Source organism: Platalea leucorodia (genome assembly GCF_965183815.1).
Source record: "Platalea leucorodia genome assembly, chromosome: Z".
Taxonomy (NCBI): Eukaryota; Metazoa; Chordata; class Aves; order Pelecaniformes; family Threskiornithidae; genus Platalea; species Platalea leucorodia.
In genome coordinates, this window is record NC_138858.1 from 16,554,765 (window position 1) to 16,572,179 (window position 17,415).

General features: G+C 36.7%; 1 protein-coding gene across 3 annotated transcripts in view; it reads right to left on the reverse strand.

The window, feature by feature from the left end:
- The window catches only part of OXCT1 (3-oxoacid CoA-transferase 1), an 85,052-nt gene that overhangs the window by 35,090 nt on the left and 32,547 nt on the right, over window positions 1-17,415 (reverse strand). For all 3 annotated transcript variants that reach the window (XM_082336850.1, XM_082336851.1, XM_082336852.1), the window contains exons 8-11: window positions 4,564-4,671; window positions 1,771-1,882; window positions 1,237-1,331; window positions 511-559 (exon numbers count right to left, since the gene is read on the reverse strand). In XM_082336850.1, the coding sequence (XP_082192976.1) occupies window positions 511-559; window positions 1,237-1,331; window positions 1,771-1,882; window positions 4,564-4,671 (364 nt within the window). The remainder of the gene's footprint in view (window positions 1-510; window positions 560-1,236; window positions 1,332-1,770; window positions 1,883-4,563; window positions 4,672-17,415) is intronic.

The window sequence follows — 17,415 nt, forward strand, 5'->3', positions numbered from 1 at the left end:
AGGTCCCATTTGGGGAGCTCTTTCTCCCTGCCCTGGCTACCGCTTCCTCTCCAAATGCAAATGATTTGCATTCCTGGCAACTCACTAGCCAGGAATAAACCAGGCCACTAGACACAAGACGTTTTAAAACATGTCCCAAACATAAATAATTGAAAACCATTTTCTAGAAGACACAAGGTGAAAAGTAGCAGGAAACCAAATCTATATTTGCATATAGGCTTCACAAAACAATCTCACTTCTGAAAAGGAAGATTTGACCCTTTACTGCCTGGCCTGGAAGAGAGTTTCCTTCAGTAGCTACTAAAATGCATCAAAGCATAAGCTCTCTAACTAGCATATTAAACATCTCCATTGACCAAAACCAACCTTCACTTACAAGACGACAAATACATTAATATTTATAAGTAAATAACACAGGAGTTTGGGCTCAAATACTGAATCAAAAGAAAATTTTTAGATTAACAATGAATAACCATTTTCCATAAATTAAATTTATTTAAAAAATTATACCTGCATTAATCAGGTCTGGATCTACTTCATTTTCAAGCGGATAAGGACCCTGATAACAACACAGACATAAGTCAGCTTTTTATTAAAATACCTTTGAGATACAATTTATAACTGCTTTATTATTTCTAATGCTTATTACTGAAAACAGATCATCACAGACATGCTTTTTCTTTTTCTTTATCAGAACAACATCCCTGATGACACAAGCCACAATTTACATCAACTGACATTATCAGGGCTGATGGACATATTGTTAGAGGCTGTTAGAATTACTAAATAACCATGAAGTGGGGATTTTGTTTGGTTTGGGTTTTTCTTTTTTGTTGTTTTTAACCAATGTGACAGACATTTTTCAGAAAAAGGTGTGTAGGTGCAACTTCATAAAGCCATATGACAGTGAAAATAATATTCACTTTAAGCTTTATTTAAAATTATGTTTGATATGGCTTACAAGGCTTGGTCTTGCAAATTAATGAAGGTTCTGACTTGTTCCAGCAAAACATGTACTTAAGAACATACTTAGCAAAGTAGCACTATAATCCTGAAAAAGAGCATTTCCTTAAAAACTTCCCTGCACTACAATGAGAATTTTATGATCATATAATATGGCATATATTTGAATATGATTTTTAGTAAAATGATAATCAAGTTGGGCATGGGCAGAGAACAAAACCCAGCCACTGCAAAGTAAGTGCACTGCAATATGTGACCAAGATATATTCTTACCAAACCCAGGACTCCATTTTCACTCTGTAAGTGAACAGTTATGTCTGGACTGATGAAGTTACTGGCCAACAGTGGGATTCCAATACCCAGATTAGCTGAAGAGAATTGGTTAAGGCACAAACAGGTACACGCTTACTGCAAACTAGTAAATTAAAATAAGTTATCATTGTACTATGATTAAATTAGAACAGTTCTCTTCACGAACACTTTCATTTTTAGTTAGATGCCTCATATTTGTGATGAATTATTTTGGCATTTGGACTGTCTAATTACATTCTGTCAAATGTTTTACATGATAAACAACCCACAGTGCAAGTAAGCTTCATTTCAAACGTAGTAACATTCAACTGCTAACGTACTCCAGGTACTCTATGTCTTAACATCCCATCTGTTTCAATAGGGTGTTAATAAAATGAGAGAATGCCAGACTCTGGGAAAGACAATGAGCATGGTAATTAACCTGTCTTAAACAAAATAGCTGCAGTTGTTATTCTAGTTAGTCGTCCTTTAACCTATAGCACAGCTGAAGGATACCATACATGCCATCCTCAAACTCTAAAGCAGCCCGCCTGATGATCCTCTCCCTCACATTGTCTCCTGGTTTTTGCTTGGCTTTTGAGTCTTCAGGCTTTCGGATTGATAAACGCTGCCAAAGAAGAAGTAATCATAATTAAAGATTAGAATCCAGATTCTTGCTTCTCAAGACATAAAAGCCTCATTTGTGATTGCACTGAGATACTTGGTCTAAGAATAGCATTATTTATCCATCTTCTACAAAAAATGTCCTTTTATTCTATCAGTTCAAGCTTATTTAAGCCAATGGAGTCATCAAATATCCCCAATGATAGCTTTAGAGCAGAAAGTTATTTCTTTGTCTGTATTGCCAAGGCTGAGAGAGTACATGATACATAGACAAGTGGTTAAGAAGGCACCAAACATTAGTGCAAATACTAGCAAGTCTGAGATTCATTATCCCAGAGACACCTAAATACATTTGTAAAATGTCAGCCTAAAATACAAATACTGCTCTCTTTCTGCATTCATACAATTCAGCGGTGCTATTCTAGATTTATATTCATGAGACAGACAAATGCCAGTCATCTAAAGATACTGGGAGCTAAGCAACTAAGTTTTCAAACATAAATCTGTATAATTTTGCATAAATCTGCCTGAAGTTGTTCCCTGAGACTTCCTGGCCTTAAGTTGATGCTTTCTGAATCACATGTAGGTGAAAATGCCATGACATTCAAGAAGTTTGTAAGATCTTTTTTGTAAATTATTATTTACATAGATTATGTTCTTTGCACATCTCTTGCACACATATAGAACTGCTCTGGGCAACATCATGTCCTGCATCCCCCTATGTCTTCACATCCTCTCCTACTTCAGGCCATAATGAAAATACCAGGCAAAATTATCCTCTGTTCCTTTTCATCACCACAAAAGAATTCTTGCAGTGTCTTTTTTCCCCATGTTGGGAGTCACTTTCCTCTTAGGCAGTCAGAAACAATTAGTATCAATCCTCTTGAATTTCCCAGCAACTTTCTTTTTATGCCTTGGCTATTTTCCTTAGAATTGCTGCACTTGCGAGTTATGGAAGAAGTAAGAACAATCACATAGGGTTTCTCTGCAGCAAAGGGAAGGTTAGATAGAAAGTATGAATGACTTGCGCTAGAGGGACCATGTCTGAGTCAAATTAGGCACGAACTGCTATTTAAAGCCAGTAAGAATTATGACAGACTAGCTTCTCTTTATTCTCTTTATTCCTCATCTTTCCTCTTACCACTTATCATACCCAATGCTTTCACATGTACAGACACTTCCTTCATATATAATCTTTTATGGAAGAGTGAATCAATCTGCTATTTCCTTCCTATAGTTCCATTAATGAGAGGCGCCACTGCAAGAATTACAAAATTACACAAACAAAACCAGTATCTGTTACAACTTTGCTGTGCAGTTTATAGTAGCTTTTTTTTTCCCCCCTCTCACTTCCTTTTTTTTTTAAGCATGTAGGGAAGGGGGCAGTTGACTAGATAGGTGTATCCACTCATGCAGCCAAGCCAAAGAAAATCAGGTGTTTGTATAAAGGTCTTCCCTGGACAGTCACCTCTTCATCTGCTGCCAAACTGCAACAAGAACAGCAGTTTAATAAATGCAAAATGGATTTCTCTCATGAAAGGTAAAAGCTTTTCTGTGAGATATTGCATCCACTCAGAAGAAAACAGGTCATTAATTGCAGTCTAACACAACATGCCCAGAGAAAAAAAAAAAAAAAGAAGAGGTTTGACACATCTGTTTCCAGTCAAATACTCAACAACATGCAATATGCTTTTGCAGAATGAACAGATGGAAGGAAAAAAAAAAGCTTTTTAACCTTAACATTCATAAAGGAGTTTACTCAGAGAAAATGCCTTGTATGACTTTTTAGGACTTTGTGACTTGATTTTAATAAAAGTTTAATTATTACAATTTCTTTCTGCACTTTTTTTTTTCAAGAAGTTTTTTTCCTTGTGTCGTATATCTCCCGCTCCATCAGCTCTTCTGATGACATTTTGAATAATTCCCACCTCCAGAGTAGAGACACAGGAGAAATACAGAATTTTCAACTGCACTTTAAAAGTGCTGTCATATCACCAAAATTAATATAGGGACATAGCCTGAGTGAGGCAAAGCCACAGAAACAAAGAAGAACAGTTACATAATCATAATTTTCTTGGATGTTTTCAGTGATGGAATATTATTGCTGCAATTTTTAATAGCTACTGATATCTTTCATTCAGACCAGAAATGCCACTGACTAAAAAAGTTCCTGACTAAATAAAAGGAAAGAAAGGTTCCAGAACCTTTGCAATGTAACGTACTTCAGTACACAGCACGAGGAGCTGAGTGAGACTGGTCCTATGTGCCCACGTCAAAAGCACTCCAGTAGAAAATAAAGTATCTAATCATCAAAGTCAGCTGTTAGTCTAGGTGTTCTCCTTGTTGTGTCTACAGAAGGTGAACTGAGAGAAGGAAGGAGAATGAAGTAGCATTTTCTATCAAACTTTCAACTGTGTTAAAGTCATCCAGGACTACAGGCAGTTGCTCTACATTATTCAGGGACTGAACCAGAGAGGCTGAGGTGTAAGAAACAAGGCTCAATTCTCAGGCCACCTACTAACTACCTAAGTACATACGTAAGCTCCAGTACTCAGCAAAACTTGACAGGTCTTTCTCACACTATTTTCTCTGTGCTAAGACTTGGTGGATAGAGAAAAAACCCTGTAAATTCTAAAATACACCCCAAGCTGAAAAATGTTGTGACCAAGAAGCTCAACTACTTACTTCAATTCTCTTCTCAAACTTCTCTCCTTGTATCAGACGATCAACATAGATTTTGGGAACATGAATGTCTTCCGGGGCAAATGCTCCGATATCAACGATTTCTTCCACCTACAGAGAGAAAACGGAAAGCAAAAATATTTAGAAAAAAGTATTCAATGACAGATTTTATTAGCAATGAAGTTTCAAATATTAAATATACAGTGGATCAAATCAAGAAAACTAAGGAATGGGACAAAATAGATATACCCTTTAAAACAGGCTGGTTTAGATGCTTATCTTTCCTCTTTCAAAGGATATTTCTACATACAAATTGGAAGTAGTTTATGTTTTAACAGCCCAGTTTGTATGACCACCTTAAAGAAATATACCATGTACAGTTACATCAGAATTGTTTGTACCAACAAATCTTTTCCATCCAAACAGAAAGCAACAATATACAGGTAACAAAATGTCAGAGTACAAAGTAGAAGTATGAATTTTAAGGATATAAACACAGAAGGTGGCTTGAAGTTTCTCCATAGTGTACTAAAAAATAAAATTAAAAACATTTTAACTGTAATTCATTGATTGCAAGAAAGACATGAATACCTGTAAGTCTCTACAATTAGTGAAACAGAGATTCAGCAAAAAATGGCACCGATCCACACATAGTACATTTGAAATGTCACCTATTTGGAGCACCACAGACAACAGGGTTTTCCTTCCTTCTACACCTGAGTTCAGGGTGGTCTAGCTGGAGACCCTGCTATGGCCAGATGCCTGCAGCACAGGCCCTCAGCCATGTCTGGTGCTTTCCCTGACAAGTCTCAGGTGCAGAGAGCACATCTCACTGCCACAAAACAGACACTACTGTTAGGGCTGTACCTGCATCTGACAACAGAGAAAATGTATGTTGTTAAAGCAACAGGTCAAAGATAACATCTGAAACAATCTACTCAAAAAGAAATTAAATAAGTTTCCAAACTGCTTTATCACCAGGAACTAGTTAAACCTTCAGGAATGGCCAAAATCTAAGAACCCCAAAACAAGACCCAGGGTATGACATATCAGTAGGGTTACATCACTTAGCAGCCAACACCAGTGAAGCAACATTAAAGAGCTTAAAATTCAGCTTGACATCCTACTGTTACTGCACAATGATCAATAATAAAATCTATAGTACATCTGATAGACAATTACCTCCCTACTGTGCCTTGCAGTGTGACAATAAACAAACGAACAAATCCACCCTAAAAGCAGCAGAGGGAGAGGAAAAATTAACAAACTAAAGACCACAGGATCAGTTTCAGATGATCCCCCAAAAAAGCCCCGGGGTAAACAGACAGGAAGAGACAAGTTGTGAAATCTGTAAGGCAACGGCGGTAAGGAAGACCAGTAACAGCCACAGCGACACCAACCTTAGTGTTCATGGAGAGCAGAATCACACATCCAGAAAGTCCTTATCCGCAAGATAACGAGAGACGATCAAGTCAGTATTTTAAAAATTCAGACTACTGTACTCATGAAAAAACGGTGCAATCACATCCATGCCCTATCTCACTTGAAGTTTATTATTTTATACATGAATTTTAAAATTTATATGGAGATCAAGTCAAACACAAGGTAAAATGAAAAAATCCTGAAGGACACAATTGAAGCACACTGCACTCTCAGTGCACTGACTCCTATCAGAACATGCTCAAAAAGGAGGAGAAGCAGGAGACAAGACTTTTCAATGAAGCCATATGCAAGCAGATCATCTGCTACCAGCAGAATTCCCAAATTCACCTTTTCTAATTAAATTTGTCTTCATTTATCAGGTAGAAAATTAGGCCTGGGGAAATACTAATTGCTACTGATTTGAACTTTCTCATAAAAGAACTACATTTATTTGCTGTAGTAGCTGAGATTATAAAACCAAAATGTTTGCTTGCACAATTCAACCAACTTCAACAGAATTATGCTGTCAGAAAACCTGACACACTATACTTCTCCCGCCATAGAACAGACAAGATAAATAATTTATCCAACAATAAATTGTTGGATTTTGTTATTAGTCACCCCATTCCCTTAATTGGTTAATTGGTAATTTTGTCTCTTTGGAAACAGCAGTCAGCATGATAGCTTTTGCTCACAAGAACCATCAACACAATTATTTATTATTTCCGTATATTATCCTAAATAAACATAGCACAGACCAACTGTATCTTGTCCTGGGGATTTCAAATGAGCCTATGGATCCCTGCAGACTGGAACACCTTTGTTTTCACAGGTAGCCCCCTACTACTCTTACTGGTGTTTCGGAACTTCCATGTTCTACCATTATGTGAAATAAGCATCAAATGTAATTAAAATTAAGTATGTTAACATATCCATATAGCAATAAAATGGAATTTTGAAAAGGGATTAAAAATTTGCATGTAATGTCTGCAAGAATACATATCATCCAGTTCTGCAAGCGAAATTAATCATTATCTTTATATGAAAAAGAAAGAATTTGCGCAGGGGAAGTACACGTCATCTGATTGCTCCAAGTCTCTCTCCGAACTCTGCTCACAGGGAACTAGATGATACTCCAGCTGAGACACTGTAGATGGGCTGCCAGCAGCCTCCATCAGTATTGCCAGCACTGCTACCACAGATGAAGCTGTGCCAACAGAAGTGAAACGGGGCAATCTCATGGCTATGGGAATTAGCAACTTAACTTTCTGTGACCACTGCAAGACATAACACAAGCATCTTTCTAGATAAGAATGATAATGCAAAAATAAATAGTTCCATAGCTGGGCATATTCACTTCCCTTTCAAGTTTCATATTCCTTTACGAGTCTTTTCTGTAACACATCCACAGCCTAAACCTCAATGAGACGTGCAGGAGAGCATTCATATTAATAATTAAAAGGATGTGTGTGAGTTTTCTTCCTATTCCACTCTCCATCTTATCTATCCTGCTGTTCGTTCTTCTCTCTGCTTACCTTGCCTCAGGCTTTATTTTGTCATGTACAGAAGAATCCCTGTAAACATCAAAAATCATTATAAAGTCATAGAATCATTTAGGTTGGAAAAGACCTTTAAGATCATCGAGTCCAACCGAGTAACCGAGCACTGCCAAGTCCACCACTGAACCATGTCCCTAAGCACCACATCTACGCGGCTTTTAAATGCCTCCAGGGATGGGGACTCAACCACTTCCCTGGGCAGCCTGTTCCAGTGCCTGACTACTCTTTCACTGAAGAAGTTTTTCCTAATATCCAATCTAAACCTCCGCTGGGGCAACTTGAGGCCATTTCCTCTTGTCCTATCGCTTGTTACTTGGGAGAAGAGACTGACCCCCACCTCACTACAGCCTCCTTTCAGGTTTCCCCGAGTCTGCTTTTCTCCATGCGAAACAACCCCAGCTCCCTCAGCTGCTCTTCATAAGAATTGTTCTCTAGACCCTTCACCAGATTTGTTGCCCTTCTTTGGACACGCTCCAGCACCTCAGTGTCCTTGTAGTTATATGGCATCCCACCCAAGAGACACAAAGTCTGGCAAAGCATAAAGAGGAAACTAATCAGGGCACACTACCTCCTGCACTTTTTTTAATTAGCCAATCAAAATATTCTGGTACCATTTAGATTGCTTTGATCACATGTTCATTTTAAATCTTAACTTCATCAATATGACTGAAGATAGAAAATGTTTACATCTTTTCTACACAGGTGAAGCTGAACAGTAACTTCAAGAGACCATATGGGCTGAGTTCCCTCTTCTGGGAAGGCTCTGATGCATGACTCAAAAATCCTTTCATTGTTTCAAGAGTTTCACACTATTGGTTTTCTTTCTGGGTATAAATGTTCTTGCAAATCTTGTCTGATTGCTGACAATGGGAGCAGAATGAATAAATTCAGTCATTTCTGAATACTGGTTTAGCTGCAAGTATACCCAGAACATAAAAGCTGTTCTCCACTATGATTCACAAGAGCCTTCTGCCATTCCTTTTGGTATCAGCACTCATAGAATCAATGGTCATTTGTTCCACAATATCACTTCCTTCTGTAATTTACATCTACTTTTCCCTTTTTAAAGTAGTTTGATTTATTTTTGCTTATGGAAATTCAGCTACTCATCTACAGTTTTATCTCAGAATTTCTGAAGGCTTCCGGAGAGAGAAAGGGAACCTTGAAGGTTATGAACTTCCAGTAAGAAGGATAAAGAACTCCGGTTCTTGACCAAAAATTGGCAAGGAAATTACAATGACACAACTATTCATGCCAAAACGCTTGAAAATAAAAAGGCCTTTCCTTTGAGTATGTACCTTTTAACCTATTTCTGCAGCCTAATTGGGTCCTTTATGATACGCGAAATGTTTTCAGCTGTTTTAGTTTTAAATCTCAGTTTTCATAAAACTACGCTATAACCAGAAATGACAATATAATTCCTTATTATGGGGAAAAATCAAAAACATGCGTGTGTGGGTGGTGAGAGAGAGAAAGAGACTGGGGGAGAGAGAGAGCTTAACAAAACCTATGCATTTTTAAGTAGCTTATTTTTACACTGGCTTTATTAAATCTCTCTATCACTATCTTAATTATCCTAGTACACTTCAGTTCTTCAAACTGAAATAATAGAAATACCTGGCAGAACATAAGTAGAATAAAACATTACAACGGGTCAAGTGTCCAAAACAGGAGAAGAATGAAATCAAATTTAGCCCCTTAGACGCTCAAACAAACTCATTAGAGCACTTCTTCAGTTCACTACTTGAAAAGTCAGGATGTCACTGTAACATTTATAAAATCATGGGAAGTTAAAAAAAATTTAAAAAACAAAATAAGGGCTATCAGGAAGCATTGTATGTGTCTGGTTCACCCAAGATCACAGAAACTGTGATCAACCATTCCCCATGGCTAATGACACAAGAAAAAAAAAAAAGTCAGTCTTGTTTATAATTGTTTAGACTGAATTTCACAAAAAGCTTTGATATTGTAAAACAGTGGAATACACTCTGAAAACAGGTCACTGGAAATTAACACCACACTATACAAACTTACTGGGCTACAGGAAAGAGCAAAGCAAGTTAATATTGACTCAGTTCTGCCTGTATGCAGGGAGATGAAACAGAGGATCTTCTGAGTTCAGTTCTGTCCTTTTCTGACTCTAAGATCAGCCAGACCATGAAATTTCTACTCCTGCCAAAATCATATGGTAATGAAATGACGGTCAGCCAATAGCCATCCCAGAAGAGACTTTTATAACAACTTTAAAAAGCAAGCAACTACCAAGTAGTCTGATAAAGGCGCATCTTGGTCAATAATCACCATGTTTTACTCACATCAGACTTGGAATAAATGTCTTCATAAGCATACCGAGGGACAGGGGAACAGTAAAAATCTGTGAAGTTCAGATTTATTAGAGAACCTTTAGCCTAATGAGACTGACCTGGGTCACACTGAAGGTCCATTTAGTCCAGTAACCTCTCTTCTTGGCAAAGAGCAGGAGCTTAAAAGACGGTGTGGTACCAGCTTCTAGCAACGTGCAGTTTAAGCACATCCTCAGTCAGAGGTTGGACATAGACAACCTTGCTTCATAGCTTCTGATGCACTGTGAACTTGTCTAATAGTTTTCTTGGAACCCAAAAGACTCTGTCATTGCATTTCTACAATTTAACTAGTATGAAAAACATTTCTTATTATGTCTTGTAATTTCACGGTGTGCTTCTTTCTCTTTGCAATACAGGAATAGCACACAGCCATTCTTTATTTGCCCGTTCCATACCAGTGAAGATCCTATGTACATTTATATTTTTTCCTTGTTCCTAGTAGACTGTTATCCTCTGTGAATACCACCGAGAAGAACAGTGAGGTGTGCTGCCAGTATGTCATAGCTGATTGTTAGGGAAGCAAAGCTGACATAAATCTCCTAGGTTTGTCTCCAGGTTTTTTGTGATGTGGCTACACATCCTCCTAAGTTAGGAGCCTCTGCTATTATACTCATTTCACCTTTGTCTTCTCTGTTCTAAATCTCCTCAATTACCTCCACTTCTAGTTGCCTCAGTCCTAATCTCTTTTCTCACACATCTCTGCACCTGCTGCCTGTCTCCTCCAACCATCCCTTTCCGTTCCACGCATTTTACCTCTTCCTCCATGTGGTACTGCTGACAGCAAAGAAAAAAAACAGACGGCACTAAATTACCTGCTCTAGGTACTCACACATAGCAGTTCTGGGATAACAACCTCAAAGAAAAGAGGAAGCATACTTGATTATGCACAAAAGCTATGTATATGTAAAGCTGTGTGCATGCATGAAACAATATGAAAAATTTAACCACCAGCCTCTGAAAAAGTTCTGCCATATACATAGAACTATACTTCTTCAGAAATTTTTAAGCTAGCCACATTTTAGCACAGCTAGGATACACGATATTCTTAAGTTTCAAGAACATGTTCAAAAGCAGGAGATATTGACATTTCTCAAAGGAATAATCCTAAGAAAATAACATTCTCAAAACAATGTATTTTCACCTTTTTTTTTTTTTTCTCATAACTGGGCAGTTTTACCCAAAACAAAAACTCACTTAGGCAGACTCACTTAAATCACTCTAGAAGTGATTTTATAAAAGATTAGCTACTTCAACAACAAATGCCATCAACCATGCCTATAAATATGTACTGTAAAAATGTATTTTGTAAGCATGAACTGAAACTTGCAGGTTTTTCCTCAAGAAGTTCACAAAGTAGATAATGAAGAAAAAAGCAAAGTCTGCTAACTATTATTGGTTACTGAAGTTACTTCATTAAATTGATGGAATTGCTTGTTTGATGATTTGCACAAGTGTTGTATGCATCACAAAGCAAAAGTGATAAATGATAGCTGTTTTCTTGCTTCCTTAAATTCATTCATTTGGATTTTACACTATTTTCTACTGTAAAATTACCTGAATTAAAAGTATGAGAGACTACTTTAAGATCCAGCAATCCACCAGTCCCAGTATTATCAACTAACCCAGCCTCCTGCAGCAGGCACACCTAAGGCGTGATTCCTTCCTACACCCGTCTTAAAATCTAATTGTTTTGATATAAGCAATCGATGAACTCATGCTGGTTGTGATCACGTTTTGTGACTTGTGCTTTCTTGATGAAATGAGGTGATTTCATAGTACTCAGTGCTTATTTTTACTATACTCAACTAGATGATAGTTGTGACAACAAAAACTGGAACATAATTATGTTCTTACCTTTAATTATAAAGTGCTCAATTTGTACTCAGTACCTAAGTTCTTAACACAAAATGAAACATCACCATCCACATGGAATACATTTAAAATTGCCTTCTCAGATCTGGAAAAGGCAATTTTGGAAAATATTTTTTTAGATTATAGTATGTAATTATTTTTCAATCAAATAATTAAAATAATGGGAGAAGAGCCAGAAGAAAACAAACAAAAACCCCACAGTCTGTGAACATAGTCTTCATTTGTTAAGGGCTAGCTAATGGCAAAGAACCTGCTTAACCTGTACTAGGTACCTTCGCTGAATAAGGGAACTGACCACATCCCAGATCCTTCCACTCCAGAACAGAATAGCTGCTAACAATATTAACTCTACTGGAATGATATCATTTAACATTTTTGCAAACAAAATGTATGTTGCTTTAAATACATTATTCCTGTACTTCATTGCTTATTTTCAAAATACATTCGACTGAAAGCCTTTGAACTGATTAGAAGGTAAAATAAGTAACTACCATTTTTTGTTAAAATTCTTCACATATTACCAAGAAGGACTGAAATCTAAAAAAAGAATTAGCTTTAATCTCAACAAAAGATTTTATTTTCTTACTCATATCAGAGAAATGACAAATGAAAAGAGACTGAAAGAGATCTCATCTCCCACACATTCAAAGAAATGTAACTTAAAGGTCAGGAGACAAATTTAAGCTTTAGTTTCAAAAATAAACTAAGAGGAATTTAAGTACTGAAAGAAGAGGTAGAGAAGTAAAAAAAAAAAAAAAAAAAAAAAAATCAGAGATTTAATTGCACCATTCAAGAAGGAATTCTTTGTATTTTCCAGGCTATGCAAGTCCAACTAAACCACCCCCAAATTCAAGGAATATTTCTAACTAAGGATCAGACCAGAGCGTGCTAAGCAGGAGACATATAGGAAGGTAATCAAGCTAAAACAATGTATAAGCAGCTATTTTCTGAGAAATTATGTTGCTGGTTCTTGCCGGTAAGAAAAAGAAACCCCGCAGGTATTTCAATAAAGGCAAGGAAAAGCCACACCATCTCGAAATGGCACTTTATGTGCACACATATATTAGTTATCCTCATTATTTCAGACATTCATTATAGACAGTGGTAGTTTACAAAGATTTCTGAAAACTACTTTACATGCTACCACTTTCTTTCTCAACGAAGGATCAGTGTGGTCCATTTCACCTTCAAAATCATAGCTGATATCCCAAAACCCCAAAATATTCAACATCGATAAAACTTTTCCGCAGTGTTAAGGAAGAAGGTAGTCAGAGTATTTTTCAAGGAAAGGACTGGAAGAAAGAAAACAACTGATGGTAGTATGTCATGCGGCTTAGACACTTTCAACAGATTAATCAGAAACCACAGGAATATGGGTTATCAAGAGACTGTAAGTAACAAACATTAAGAAAAGTAAAACTTTTCTTACACTTAATCATTATCCTTCCTGAGAGCTGCCTGGAAAGGAAAGCACTAGACATGCATGGAAATAAAAACCAAGAATAAAGTGCTTCACAGAACCACAAATATTACTCGATGCTGAAGCTGATAGAAACATGCTAAATCAGTCCTTCATACCATAAAAATAAAAGTTTTTGCTTATCACAGCCTAATGAGAAAATTCTGATTTCTTTCCCTCTGGCAACAGTGAAAAATTGCCTTTAGCACATCTGATATTCAAAGTCATAACAGAGTTCATCTCATCTCCTGATCATACTAAGTTTCCTATTCTGTCTCCGTATTCATTAATCAGGCAGAATAACCAATGAAGCACATCAAGCCAATACCAATTGGCTTAAAATTCCCAACAGAACTCTAATGCAACTTATTTCAACTAGTTTTTATATAAACTGTTTATTTAGTTTTTTAACCCTTCCCTCCCCAGCCCCCTCAAAATAGAAATGCATTAATGATAGGTTTCTTTGCTGTCTGATTCCTCTCAATTGTTCAAAGAAAAATTCAGCACTCTCAGAAACCTTTACATTCATTTAGCAATTTTTTTTGTTCTTGTGTCTGAAAGTCTAGATGACATCTTGAAGTACGTGGTTGGATGGCCAACTTACATATAACTCGTCTCGTTCTCCCCTTTCCCATAAGCCTCCTGGCAGATGTCTAAACTGGATACATTTGGTTAGCATATGTTCAACCTTGATGGAATCTGATGGAATCCATCACAAACAGCAATTCATTTCTACTTGTATGATGGCTCAATTTAGTCCCTCAGATCTGGAGTTTCTTAAAATCACAAATTAGTTCTAATTTTGAATGAATGAAGCACATCTACCATCACATTTCTGTAAAATTTAAGACCAAAACCATGTAAAAATAGCTCTTCTCAATGCATAAACACCAGGAGAAACTGAGTGCACACATAGCTCAGGAAAATCAAGGGATAGTCTACTTCAGGGTGTATGGGGGGACAGGAGTCTTTTCTAATTGCTGGTGGCCAAGGCAAACACAAAGCACGTAACCCCTGCTAAATGCCTTACAGGAGGTGACCAAATACCACAGCATCAAGAGTGCTGCTGTCCAGGCTAGGAAGCCTGTTTCTCAGCTGGCTGCACCTCGAGGTGTTACAAAAGCTACAAGACTTTTCAAGATATACAACTAAAAAAAAAAAAAAAACCCAAACAAACCAAACAAAAAAAAACAAAAACAAAAACAAAAAAACTCAACAGCGCAAAGCAACAGCAACAAAGGTGCATTAGAACTTGCCCAATTCACTGAAAAGAACAAGGGAGAACCATGAGACACCAGTATAACTTCCATCAGCCTGGAATTCAAATAGGCAAAAATTTTGGCATAAAAATGGAAGCGTCTATTTTGAAGGTACTGTGGGAAAAAATTGGTACCTGAAACTATTTTTATTGAGAAATTTAGTTTACTTAAAAAACAAATTGCTAGATATGTTTGTACCTTCATTTGCAGCTCTTGATGCTCAGAGTGACTGAGAAATCCAGCACCTCGAGAGCCTGGGGGGCAGAAGTGCTCCTTAGCACATTGCTTACACAGCCAATTGGCTACATACCTCCCCCGTTTTGATCAGGAATATATCCCAGCTCTCCTCTTTGCTTTTCCCCACTTCTTTCAAAACGAACAAAAAACCTCGTATAATAACATTTGTCTTATTCCAAAGGTTAACAAAAAGGAGAAATGTGCCTGTTTTTCTATAATAAAAAAACCCAAACACTTCTTTAGATGTGAAATTGTTTTATGATTTGTTTAGCTATCGCTTTCTCCAGCTTAATGACAAGTGGCAAACTAAGGAACGTAGTATCTAATTCATAGGAATATCAATGGGAGTGCATTTCCACACACTGGACTTTATGAGTGCGGTTTTCTATAAAGCAATTTAACACAGTTTTCGGAAAAAATGGAAGACTAGGCGACTTTCAAATAAACACCAGGAAACCGTTTGGGAGACAGAAATAGAAAACTACTCAGTGGTCCTCATCCATTCTTTTACCATCTTGTGCAGCCTGAAAAATCAGCATGATTTGAAGTCAAGACAGTCTTGGTATCTCAATCCTTTACTTCTCTTTACATCCTCACATTCTTCACTGAATAATTCTATTCTACAGCATTTCCAGGGAAGGATGCTGCAAGAGCCGATGAAAATCTGAGCTATCGATTCAAATGATTACTCCAAAATTCTCACTGCAGCAATAGTTACAAGGCTGCAGCTTTTCAAATCTCAGTATTTTGACCACCTGAAAAAATGCATGTTTCATATCAGTAGGCAATTACTCCCATTGTGAACTTTTTGTAAGATTTTCAGTTTGAATGTCCAATCTTTCTCTTTGTGTACCAGAAATCTCCATCAGAGATGTTAATAGCACAGAAAAAAAATTATTGCTTTGAGACACATAAATAAAAGTATATATACATATAAATTCCTTGAATCATGGCTAAAACTCTCTCTGCACCATCTTTTCAGTGATATAATAATGTGTGATTTAAAATGCAAAGACTGATAAATCATTGACTGATTGATTAATGCATCTTACACACAAAGCAGGGCGTAAGATTCATCATTAATTTATTGCACATATTAGTACCTACAATGAAAAGTTAAATCTAGAGTATTTTAAATCCTATTAATTTTCAAATTCTCATGATGCACGACATGAGTCCTGTTAATGAAATATACTTCAAACGCACAGTATATCAGGCTTTCTATAAACTGTTGTGAAAGAAAACCTAAATTTAGCTTTAGGAGCAGAGAGGCTTTCCATCAGTTTCCCCAGCACACTGACTTCCTGGCAATCTGCAGTATCTACTGATCAACCATGGACTTGCTTTAGCTTGTTCTTTCTGAATGTCATATTTGTTCTTAACATATGTGACAAGGATAAAAGGATTTTTTTTTCATTGAAGATTACAGTCACATCTGCAATGAACTTCTGAAACTGAATGCTGAGAAAGCTCACAATACTCATTCAAGAAAGAATCAATTTAGAAAGGGATAAAATATAAGAGACAGATAAAAGAAAAAGAAATTCAAATCTTCCAGCACAATGTTGTGTGTAGGTAAAACTATCTGAACAGCAGTCAGCAACAATTTGATCTGCTATGAGTTTTAACCACTTAACATTGACTACTCCAGCAATGAGGTGCCAAATCTGAATCCACATAATTAGAGGTGTTATATATATATAAAAATATAAAAATAATGAATACAAATATAAATATTTATTTTCATATATATTTATATATAAAAGAAAAGCAGCCATAGGGGGAAAAAAAACCAAAACCACATAGCTAAATTAACTATTAAAGTTTATTCCCCTGAAAATCAGAAGCATGTTAACTAAAAAGAACTACCTTATGAACTCCCTTCTAGCCCAGTCAATTCCAGTGCTTCTCAAATCATCACAAGATGGTCTGCACAACACCTGCAAAATGGTTTTGTTTTTCTGTTCTGTCTTTTAATAAATGCACACACAGAAGCAAGGAATCAAATACAATGAAGGGAAATAAAAACAACAAAAAAGCATTCAGGTCTTGGGGTGGACTTCTTTTTGGCAAACTAAAATTACTGTGGCAATGGTGTGCAAATGTTTCTGGGAGCTGCTTTTCCAAATCAGTACTAGTATCTGGATTTCAATTCCAATCCTTCTCTGACTTGTTCTTTAACCTTCTATTACAGGTGCCATAATAGCCACCAAACTGCTTTTTAACATTGCTGAATACTGAAGCAGAAAAGGCATTAAACACTTCAGCCTTCTTTGTACTCTGCCTTGGTATTTTCACTCTCTTCATTGAGCAGTGAAGTATCAACGTCCTTGGTTTCCCAGGCCGCTATGTATGTACTCTTAGAAAGATTTCTTGCTGCTTTCAAGTCATCTTTATTTTGTACTGGGCTGGAGATTTCTGAGTTTACTCCTATGAGCTTAAGCTTTTTTGTTTGTTTGGGTTTTGTAATGTTTAGCCTCAGACATCTGACCTTGGTGTCACTTTCTGTCATTTTTCCTTTCTCTGTTTGAGATTGCAATGATTGTGATCAAGGTCAAACTCCTGCTGTTCTTCCAATGCTTTCTCCATGCTGGCAAAGTTTATTCTCAAGCTCTTAACACAGTCTTCCCCTAACTTCATTTCTTCTTAGCTATACCTCCCAGTAGCCTTCATCTACCAAGTCT